The sequence below is a fragment of the Palaemon carinicauda genome, chromosome 31, assembly GCF_036898095.1.
Source record: "Palaemon carinicauda isolate YSFRI2023 chromosome 31, ASM3689809v2, whole genome shotgun sequence".
Classification (NCBI taxonomy): Eukaryota; Metazoa; Arthropoda; class Malacostraca; order Decapoda; family Palaemonidae; genus Palaemon; species Palaemon carinicauda.
The window spans coordinates 70,203,652-70,216,151 of record NC_090755.1 but is presented as its reverse complement, the minus strand read 5'-3'; the positions used below and the strand labels follow the sequence as shown (position 1 = coordinate 70,216,151).

General features: G+C 31.1%; 1 protein-coding gene across 8 annotated transcripts in view; it reads right to left on the bottom strand.

Moving 5' to 3' along the window:
* The window catches only part of LOC137624514 (neuronal acetylcholine receptor subunit alpha-7-like), a 290,907-nt gene that overhangs the window by 100,271 nt on the left and 178,136 nt on the right, over positions 1–12,500 (bottom strand). For all 8 annotated transcript variants that reach the window (XM_068355352.1, XM_068355354.1, XM_068355353.1 and 5 more), the window contains exon 6: positions 4,576–4,651. In XM_068355352.1, coding sequence (XP_068211453.1) covers positions 4,576–4,651 — 76 coding nt within the window. The remainder of the gene's footprint in view (positions 1–4,575; positions 4,652–12,500) is intronic.

The window sequence follows — 12,500 nt, the reverse complement described above, 5'->3', positions numbered from 1 at the left end:
ATTGAATAGAGTATCAGTTAAATTTTCATATCCTACGTAAGCCCGTGTATTGGATTAGAACCAAGAATTAAAAAACGTGCTACGTAGGATGATGATATGCATATATTTTCTTTTACACTGGTGTACCTAAACCGTCAAAAATGACAAATATTTAGATAGATATGCACATACACACAGATTCAACCCTTCCTCCCCTCCCTTTCCCTAACTACAACCCGCTGGTTGAGCAATGGGTGTGTGTGGCTTCCGAGTGCACCTCTCTGAGTATCACCCTCTTACCATAGTATGACTACTCGTCTTTCCCTGAGCGTGACAGGAAAGAAATAATTTCCCCCCCAACACACACACATATATATCTATATATATACATATACATATATATATATATATATATATATATATATATATATATATATATATATATATATATATATATATATATATATATATATATATATATAGCCAGACTAACTCTTATCATATAGGGGGAAATAACTGTGAGCATGGAGATGTGGCCATGTTCAGTAAACATAAATAGAACCCCGCTCATTTACACGGAGAAAAGTACTTAATTGGCAGACTCCATTTTTCTAAACGAACGAACTCCTTAAGATGGAGTCGTACACAGATGTTTCCGTTCTGTTATGAACTACTCGTGTGTTTATAGTTTATATAGGAAATATTTATTTAGGTGTTGTTGCTGTTCTTAAAATATTTAATTTTTCCTTGTTTCTTTTCCCCACTGGGCTATTTCCCCTGTTGGGACCCCTGGGATTATAGCATCCTACTTTTCCAACTAGGGTTGTAGCTTAGCAAGCTATAATGATAATAGTCTGTCCCCTCATATCATTTAGAGCAATGACAACCTAATCCAACGATCATGAAAAATATTCCTCTGAAAATTATGCTTTTCAGCAATTAACCTTAATAACTCGTTCATTACTAGCTATTATACACGACAATTACAACAACTGGTAACAGCAGGAAATTCCTAGAAAACTATGCAAACTTTCTTGCAAATTTCCACTACCAATTTGAAAGTTTTCGACTTTAGTTGTTTCATGGCTTTCCGTAATACATTGCAATGATTGTTGTATCTCAATTTCAGTAATAAGCTTACGAGAGTAAACACGGAGAGTTTTACTTTATCTTACTTTACATGCGAAAATATTAAAAAACAACACGAGAAAATTTACTCTGCGATCGGAGTTATATATAGTTCGAGTCATATTCTACTCAGAGGAAAATAACTATTTAAATCTTACAAAAAATAATTCCATTTTGAAGTGACCACATCACAGAAAAAAATATTGGATTTTTTTCATGTGCTTGTGGGTACATAACGTATTATGATTGATACAATGTATTAATGTCATTGGTTATAAGACAACACTGCTACTTTATAATGGCTTGTAACACGTTACACAAGCAGGAGGTTCCTAAAGAATGTCAAGAGAAAAATACTTCTAAAAGAATTAAAAATGAAGCCAGAACCCCTTGCATTCAATGCTCATGAGTTTGTGTTATAGTAAGTAATTGACAACTATCAACAACTAAGTCCAGGGTGTTAACAACCCCCTTACCATTTACCAACAGTTTATGAGATAATGGGTGTCATTAGCCTTATGGGGATGGGGAATGCATAAAGAGCAACTAGGGATTACATTGAAACAAACAAAAATGCACGGTAAGGAAGGAAAGAATCCAATTATACTTAAAACTTATTTTGTGTGGATTATCCGTGTTTACGACGAGAAAAATCATACTGAATTATTATATATATGTACAGTATATATGCACACATATCGATTTAAAGATAATGAATTGTGTGAATGTACCTTAGTGATAAGAGAGGGTTATGTTTACCATTGATGGTGTTACAAGTGTGAAGAAGTCGAAGACAAAGAAAAGCTGAACGAGTATCTCGTACATTTTTACATGAAATATTCTTAGGAATAAACATTGCCATATTTGCACACCGATATAACTTGACAGATAGCTAACCCTAATCTATTCTAATTTAGTGTAATTAACATAATCAATGCGTGACTTCAAACAAAATTCCTGTCCACGACAATGAATGTTGAAAGGAAGGGGCGAACTTCTCTACACGTCCATGATCTGAATTTAAGGATATTTCTTGGGACGTTTTAATATGTGCTTTTGAAAGATGTTGTCATTAAGCCGTTCCGCTGACCATTATCGGCACAGAAGGCTCTCTCTCTTCCTCTCCCCCTCACAGCAAACACTCATTACCAAAGAATCTTCTGACCAAATAATTCCTATCTTAATGATCTCCATTTCATCGCCAGGAATATTTCTGCATGGGCATGTGTGAGCATCCTTCTGTAATTATTTCTGTGCTGATGAACAATCTCTCTCTCTCTCTCTCTCTCTCTCTCTCTCTCTCTCTCTCTCTCTCTCTCTCTCTCTCTCTCTCTCTCTCTCTCTCGTTTTTGTGTAGCCCCAGAAATTTCATGCAAAATGTTGGATTTTTCTTCCATATTCTAATAAATGAAATAAATTATAAACACAAAGACTTCAATAATTACTTAAGGCAAGAAAAAACAAGACCCCCCCCCCAAAAAAAAAAAAAAAAAACAACACTAAATAGGTTCCAAGTTTTGTGTAGAGGGAATTAATTACCAGTTTCACCTTTAGCCAGTTTTAACTTGATTTATCCTTTCAATATAAAATTTAATTCTTTTTTTGCGAAACTTTGCGATCAATCTCAACCTTGTGAGAAAAAAGGGTTGATTGCAAACGCTTATTTTTATTAACTTCAATAATAATAATAATAATGATAATAATAATAATAATAATAATAATAATAATAATAATGATGATTTCAATGATAATCTTAAAATTTTTTTATTATTGTAGTTTTAATAATATCATCAACAATTTTTAAAAATTATATAATTCTAATAGCCTTTATTATTATTATTATAAATGTAGTAATTTCCATAATTTCAATAATAATTCTAATAATCTTACCATTCTTTTACCCTTACAAGGACTTAAGAAAAATCCCTTATCTTCTGAATTCTCTCCAAGTCATCTTCAACGAGTTTTCGAGCTGTTATCAGAAGTATCTAAAATGATTGGAAACTATTTGCAAGCGAAATTAATTCGCGGGCGAAAGCTCATTGAGCCATCACGACTCATTATCAAATCCTTTTGAATGGAAATCAGTCATTAAAATAGTTAAATGATTTGCTGAATGTTTTTTATTTGTTTATTATCGAAATACGGCCGACGATTGATAAATTTAAAAAAAACAATTTCGGAAATCACAAAGTCGAGTTATTACCAATTGAAGGAAGATGATAAAATGTGCGTTTTAATATATTTGTATGTATGATAAACTTGCACACGCACATACGCAGACACACACTATATATAAATATATACATATATATAAATATATACTGTATATATATATATATATATATATATATATATATATATATATATATTTATATATATTATATATATAAATATATATATATATATATTTATATATATTATATATATAAATATATATATATATATTTATATATATTATATATATAAATATATATATATATATATATATATATAAATATATATATATATTTATACTGTATATATATATTTATATATATTATATATATATATATATAAATATATATATATATATATATATATATATATATATATATATATATATATATATATATATATACATATATATACATGAAAATATATATAAATATATATATATATATATATATATAGATAGATATAAATATATATATATACATATATATATATATAGGTGTATTTTTAAATATATTCATATGCATATATGCACACACATGGAGTACGTGTGTGTGTGTATGTGTGTATATATATACATACATATATATATATATATATATATATATATATTTATGTATATATATACACATGTATATAGATGTATATGTATATATATATGTTTATACATATATATATATATATATATATATATATATTACATACATTATTTCTTTCTGAGTGAGGATACCTTAACGTGGTGAAAGGGTTTGTGTACCGAAATGATCGGCAAAGCTGTACTACTTAGGGCCACCCATACTAGGTTGGTTTTCTGTGAGCAATTAGACAAAAAATCTCCCACCATCGCCAATCCGCAGGTGGTCGGCGTGGTGATGAAAACTGGCCAAACCCAAGACATGAATAAGGACATGTCTGAGGCCTTTGTCCAGCGTTGGAATAGAAACGGCTGCATTTGTTGTTGTTGTTGTTGTATGGTTATTATATTATATAAAGATGATATACTGTAATTATGTAGAATATGTATTCAGGCACGAAAAGAAAAGTGAAAAACTTTTGTAATTAGTACTGTTGTCTTATTGACATCGTTAAAAAGAAGAAAGTACTATATATAATTTTTTTCCCCTTTCACTTTCGTGGCTTGATACATATTCCATACTTTACACGAAATGACAAGGAACGATACATATACGAAAATAACCAGATTTCTTAAACAAGTGTGTGTTTATTCATAATTGCTCGGTGAAAAAAACTCACATATTAAATCCCATTCTCCATTGGTGATGTACCCACTGATGTCTCCTCCGTCCTCGTTCTGAAGCTGAAGATCGATCTGGAAGAGAAAATTATATCAATCATCTTGGAAATAATAACGATATGACATCAAATCATCTTGGAAATAATAAAGATACGACTTCAATCATCTTGGAAATAAAAATGACATGAATCGTTTTAGAAATAAAAATATGGCATCAATGATCTTGGAAATAATAAAGAATATCAATCATCTTGGAAATAATAGATATCACATCAATCATTTTGGAAATAATGAAGTTATGACACCAAATCATCTTGGAAATATTAAAGATATGTCTTCAATCATCTTGGAAATAATAAAGATACATCAATCATCTTGGAAATAATAGATATCAGATCAATCATTTTGGAAATAATGAAGATATGACATCAATCATCTTGGAACTAATAAAGACATGACTTCAATCATATTGGAAATAATACAGATATGACATCAATCATCTTGGAAGTCATAAAGATATGACATTAATTCTTATATGGTAATTTGTGTACTATCGTTCACACTATAATTTACTTCAATTTCCAGTTTACATCTATTGCAGTATCAAAAAGCGAGAATGCAATTAATGGAGACCGCTGGAATATTCTCCCACTTATCATCTTCTAAAGTCACATACCCATAAACAAGATACCCTTAACGTTATTTGTCATTCAAATCCAAATAATACCCATAAACAAGATACCCTTAACGTTATTTGTCAATCAAATACAAATTATACCCATAAACAAGATACCCTTAACATTATTTGTCATTCAAATCCAAATAATACCCATAAACAAGATACCCTTAACGTTGTCATTCAAATCCAATTAATACCCATAAACAAGATACCCTTAACGTTATTTGTCATTCAAATACAAATAATACCCATAAACAAGATACCCTTAACGTTATTTGTCATTCAAATACAAATAATACCCATAAACAAGATACCCTTAATGTTATTTGTTATTTAAATATAAACAATGTCTTAGTATTTTAGTGATAATAGTCACTTCAGCAAGTCCATTTTCTTAATCATGTTTTACAAATATTTTTTCATATAAATAAAAGTTTATTCTTAACATTTCAGCTGCCATTAAAAATATTAATCAAAAGTTAAAAGCAGATTATGATTTAAAATAGCTCATGTTTATTTATTCAAATACTTATAATAGTCACTTCATCAAATCCATTTTCCTAATCATATTTAGAAAAAAAAACAATTTTTTTTTTATAAATTAAAGTTTATTTTTAACATTTCAGCTGCCATTAAAAATATCAATTAAAAGATTATTATTCAAATACCTAATTTTTTCAATAAAGATTTCAAATGAGATTTTTAACCATAACAACATACAATTTGTTTTAGTTTTAGAATAATGGGGTAAAGCTAAAGATCCAGGCAAACCGATTTTGCAGTTTTGTTAAGAGAATCCAGAGAAATAATAAAACGATTGTGTAAAAATTTTTATTGCTTTATATTTCAGTCATCCCCTTTCGAATATATAAACCACCTAATTAAAACTGACCTTCAGTGTTTCAAAACACTTAACAAAAAGGGGATCTCTCTCTCTCATACACACACACACACACATATATATATATATATTATATATATATATACACAGTATATATATATATATATATATATATATATATATACAGTATATATATATATATATATATATATATATATATATATATATATATATATACACAGTATATATATATATATATATATATATATATATATATATATATATATATACACAGTATATATATATATATATATATATATATATATATATATAGTGTATATATACTGTATATATATATATATATATATATATATATATATATATATATAATGTATATATATATATATATATATATATATATATATATAATGTATATATATGGATCAAGAAATAATTCTGGTTATAGCATTAATAACAAACAGGATGTGAGGATCTTCTGATCATGAAAACAAAAGACTAACGCTACATCTGGAAGTCTTTATATGGACTTCCAAGTGGCTCGCTTTGACCTTAAAAAATAAGTCGGTAGTCGGTTGTTAGCGAATATTATAAAAATAACCCGTCTTTCCTCAAGAACTACCGGATGACCAATTCATTACTAACAGCTGATGAGATTTTAAAGCTTTCCAAACTTCTTTATAGTAATCTTACGTCTGTTATAAGGGATATAATAATTGCTCAAAGACATAATGTAACTTACAAGTCAAGTCTTTTAATAGTTATATATGAATTATATGTATTAATGTTGTTAATATTTTTAAAAATATTTTTCTTAAATTTTTCATTACTTCTTATATCGTTTATTTATTTCCTAGTTTCCTTTCCTCACTGGGCTATTTTTTCCTGTTAGAGCCCTTGGTCGTATAACATCTTGCTTCTCCAACTAGGGTTGTAGCCTTGCTAGTAATAATAATGAGTCCAAACACAAACAATATAAATAAAACCATAAATTTGCTTCAATTGCCACAATGACATGTTAATCCTAAATGGCTTCATTCACAATCTAATATGAAACCCGAAAAAAAAATCACCCATTATCTGTTCGTTTGAGTATGATGATTTATTCGTTTATTTTCCAAACCATCCACATTACTGTTCCTTTAGCAGGCATTTGAAACGACAACAGTGTAATTAAATGACGGCAAATTCTGAAACTATCCACACTTTTACTTCACAACGAGGATATGAACTTCTCAAGCGATCGGAACTATACAGTTTAACTTCTTTTAGCGTCTGGGATCAAGAGCCCCAAAGGTAGCAAATTATTTGAGCAACTATGATCCTCTAGAGCTAAGACTTCGACTGGAAAAGGAAGCAACTATGCAACTGGGGAAGTTTAAGTTGCCAGAAACCGATTAGTTCGGAACTGAAGGGCTCTTATTAAGATGGTTTAAAGTGAGAACACATCTAACATCAAACTCGAATTGTTTCAAATTTGTGAGTAATGTCGTTTGCCGAATGATTGCAAATGGTAGAATGACCACTAAAGCTATCAAGAGGAAATGGTTACTTAAGATGAAAGGTAATGTTTATGAGGGCTGTTGTTTCGGAGGTCTTGCTATTATTTTCTTGGGAGTACAAAAACACGACAGTTCTTTCCAGGTGGTTTACAATTATATAGAATAACTTCTCAAACTTTGTCTCGCATAGAAATACCTACCTAAGAGCATTAACCTTTCGGTTTCAATAGATATTAGCTTAGAGGGAATACCAAAATATGTATACTAACACTTAAAATGCATTCCATTTATTCAATTGTTTCAGTTCGTTTTTATGGATAGCATTGGTGCTATAATTGCTTACATTATCGCCAAAAAGGACTAATAAAAAAAAATCTGTATACCCGGTGTTCAAAAATGAATGTTATTTCATCCCTCGTTATAACGTTAATTAAACTGGTGATACGATACCTAAAAATACAGACGTGATTAAAATAAATATTAAAACAAAAAAAGCACATGGAAGCTCCATTTTGGTTTTTGATTATTGTAAATTGACTAAAATTAACATGAACGTATGGTTGAAATCATCATACTTAAACCTGTGACGGCCGAGAGAAGGTTATGACTCAAAGGCGGGATGCAATCAACTGAGTAACTTTATTAAAGAACACTCTCCTTTATATACAAAACCTCAAGGCAACAGTAATTTTCATGTTCGAGAAACAGACAATGTTAGAGAGGAAACACGCAGCCATGTTTATTCTGGTTCTTTTTAGTGCGAGGGAAGAGCGCAGATACAAGCATAATATATAAAAAATCATTTATGTACGATCGTGTGACACACGGTTGGTACAAACCACACCAACTATTGCTTCTTGCGCAGTGAATTCCACTAGATGTAGTAATTGTATATTGTCTAATTAAACTATTCGTAACCAGTTTATCAAATTATCATGGCTTAATACAATACAATGCCTGTTGGTAGAATTGTTCATATATCACTTTAACTGAAATGTATAGCGCCATGTATCAAGCTTTGGAAATATATCGCGCAATACTGGTTAATCGTCATGCTTCCATTTAACAGCCACAAGATGCAGCTTTAATAAATATGATAGCACCTTATAGAAATGGTCAGATATAATTTTCCACAGAAAGAGAGAGAGAGAGAGAGAGAGAGAGAGAGAGAGAGAGAGAGAGAGAGAGAGAGAGAGAGAGAGAGTTTCATCATTGCAAAAAGCTTTCCTCTGAGAGAGAGAGAGAGAGAGAGAGAGAGAGAGAGAGAGAGAGAGAGAAGAGAGAGAGAGAGAGGAGAGAGAGAGAGAGAATTTCACCATTGCAAAAAGCTTTCCTCAGAGAGAGAGAGAGAGAGAGACAGAGAGAGAGAGAGAGAGAGAGAGAGAGAGATTTCATAATTGCAAAAAGCTTTCCTCTGAGAGAGAGAGAGAGAGAGAGAGAGAGAGAGAGAGAGAGAGAGAGAGAGAGAGAGAGAGAGAATTTCATTATTGCAAAAAGCTTTCCTCAGAGAGAGAGAGAGAGAGAGAGAGAGAGAGAGAGAGAGAGAGAGAGAGAGAGAGAGAGAGAGATAATTTCATTATTGCAAAAAGCTTTCCTCTGAGAGAGAGAGAGAGAGAGAGAGAGAGAGAGAGAGAGAGAGAGAGAGAGAGAGAGAGAGATTTCATTATTGCAAAAAGCTTTCCTGAAAGTTACAAGGAGTTACAAGGATTTTGGATGTCTCAAAGACTTTCTAGTATTCTAGTCCATCAGTGGAGTATCCATTTGCTCTTTGGTAGAGCGATTCAGTTTAAGCATTTAGAGTTCTTATGATCTAGTCCAACTTATTCTTGTATTCGTATACCATTTTACTGTTTACTACATCTGCTGGAAGTCTATTGTCAAGTATCTGCTATTTTGTATGTAAAGAAATTGCCATATTGAGTGGTGTTTTATCTTTTCAATTCCAGTTTGTATCCGTTACCTCCACTTGATTTGAGCTAAGCGTGAATAGGTTGTTGTAATCATTTCTAATTCCTTTAAGAATTTTGAATAAACTATTAAGTGTACCCTTGAGAGAGAGAGAGAGAGAGAGAGAGGAGAGAGAGAGAGAGAGAGAGAGAGAGAGAGCAACGCCCACAGAATAATCTAATCTATGGGAGGAAGATCCCGAGGCATTTTGAAATCCTTTAGTCTATGGGTGCCAGGTTTGATAGGCACCGAATAATAAGGGGAAGATCGAGGGGACCGCATCTGTCACTACACACTAAATTAACCTCATCAAGGAAGTTGGCTTGTAATTCTGTTCCGGCCAAGTTATCTGGGACAACAGAGACTGGTAGGTAATGACTTCATCCTCTTCTTAATTGTACTTAAGAGTATAGAGATCAGTAGATAGACTGATTTCATGTCTTAATTTTTCCGATTTCAACTTTATATGTTATTTCTATTTTTAGTCAAAAATAATATCTAATAATGATAATAATAATAATAATAATAATAATAATAATAATAATAATAATAATAAATAATTTTAGTAACAATAAAAAATAATTTTAGTAACAATAACAAATAATTTTAGTAATAATAAAAAATAATTTTAGTAATAATAAATAATTTTAGTAATAATAATAAATAATTTTAGTAATAATAATAATATATAATTTTAGTAATAATAATAATATATAATTTTAGTAATTATAACAACAACAACAACAACAACAATAATAATAATAATAATAGTAAGTTTTTCTAATTTCAGTTCTTCGAAATAAATTTTTACTGTAAATTTACATAAGAATAAATTAGCAGGCATTACATGCATACACATCAATGAGATCTTAACATACATCACCAAGTTAAATAAGTGGCTATGAAAGTTCTTTTATCTGTCCTTAAAAGTGCGTACCTTCAAGTAATATTCTTATTTTCACAGATGGTACCGAAGAAGCAGTACAGAAATGCTATACAATGATAAACTTTCAACTCCCCCAAAGTGACTTTACTTAGGATCTTAAATTTTGTATCACTCGAGAGTTTTCCAAAAATAATTCGATATTCTCTTTTCATGATATGCATTTTTATTTGCGTGCGTAATTTACTAAAACTTCACTGCTCTGCAAGTTGATATAAATTTGCATACAATTAAAATCCTATTACTTTAATTAAAATTTTGATTAAATTTTGTGCTGATCTTGCTATGATTTTATGATTACTTTCTAAAATTTAATTTCACTTTTTTTTCCCTCGGTCGTTAAATATTAGTTTGGTTTTACTGGTTATACATTTTTTTTTTTTGTATATTCAATCTCATATCTGTTGTTATTTTTTAGCATTTGGTGGTTAAAACCTGTGGGTCTATGGCAGGCCTCCCTTGTATTAAGATATGAATTCTTATGTCTTAATATGGTTATCTATAAGATTTTGTTGGATAATGCAAAGTTTTCTTTACTGAGTAAATTATAAGTCTTTTTCTTTTCTTATATAATCAGTTTGAGTTATTTATACACACACTTGGCTTTCATGGACAGCTTTTTATGAACGCCAGCAAGAATAGTAACTGAAAGTTACTTCCAAGTCAGTATATAGTAGAGATTCTTGAATTTTAACAGATAATCACTATCATATGATGAGATATGACTTTTAATCCTTTTTTTATCACAAAAAAAACTAAAAATTCATAACAGACCAAAACAAGTGAGCAAGTCCTGAACGCGGACATGGTCCTCGTAGAGGACATACCTCCGCCAAGGTGACCTAGAGCGCCATATGTCCTAGAATCATGAATTGATGTGACTTCGACCTTCACATGACCTTGACCTTCACGTGACCTTCAAGTGACCTTGACCTTCACGTGACCTTGACCTTCACATGACCTTGGCTTCAAGTGACCTTGATCTTCAAATGTACTTGACCTTCCCGTGACCTTGACCTTCAGGTGACCTTGACCTTCACGTGACCTTGACCTTCACGTGACCTTGACCTTCAAGTGACCTGCTTGACTTTTGACCTTCAAGTGATCTTTGTTCATTTGCCACTGATACTTAATATGACATTGATATAATGCACCAATATGACCTTGACCTTTGACCTTTATAAATTTGAACATCACCCATGGGTTGCGCCTGGACTAGGACTTCCCTGTTGGCTTATGCAAAAGTCAGTGCTTTATTTCTGTCTCTTGATATGGCCACTTATGTCATAGTGACACCAGTGACCCCTGTGACCTTGACCTTGGGGTGACCTTGACCAAAATTTAATCAGTTCTTCCATACACATTGGGGAACTACTTGGCCAAGTTTGAAGTGATTCCGTGTAGAAATGTGGCCTCTACGTTGTCCACAGACAGACAGACAAACAGAGAAACAAACAAACAAACAAACAAACAAACCGAACCGAAAACATAACCTCCTGGCGGAGATAATAACGGTTAAAAATTTTTTCTCTAAAATTACAACAAAACAATAAGCCATACGCTAACATAGAAGCCTGTTACAAAAAAAGAAAGAATTTATCAATCATAATTATGACTTATTTACTAAAGAAAGAAAAAAAACATTCAAGACATCTGGTACAGATACATAAAAGCAGTGTAGTAATAGACACGACCGCATTGGCACCCTTTCCGAATCCTTGGTAATGCTGCTCCCATCCAGAGGGAGTACCCAGAGAGCTCTTCGCCCTCGCAAAAACCCTCATTAATCATCATACCGAGAGTGGGTATCATTAGCCTCACTCTCCCTCCATCTTTTAAGACTAATTTCCTAATTACAAATGCGCCAACCATTGCTATATTATGCAAACAACCGTGTGTGTTTTCGCTCTCCTCTTTAAACAGGGCATAAACTTTAAGTCAATTTACTGAACCCACATTCAGAGTACGGTTTATGTTTATCATTTGCTGTAATT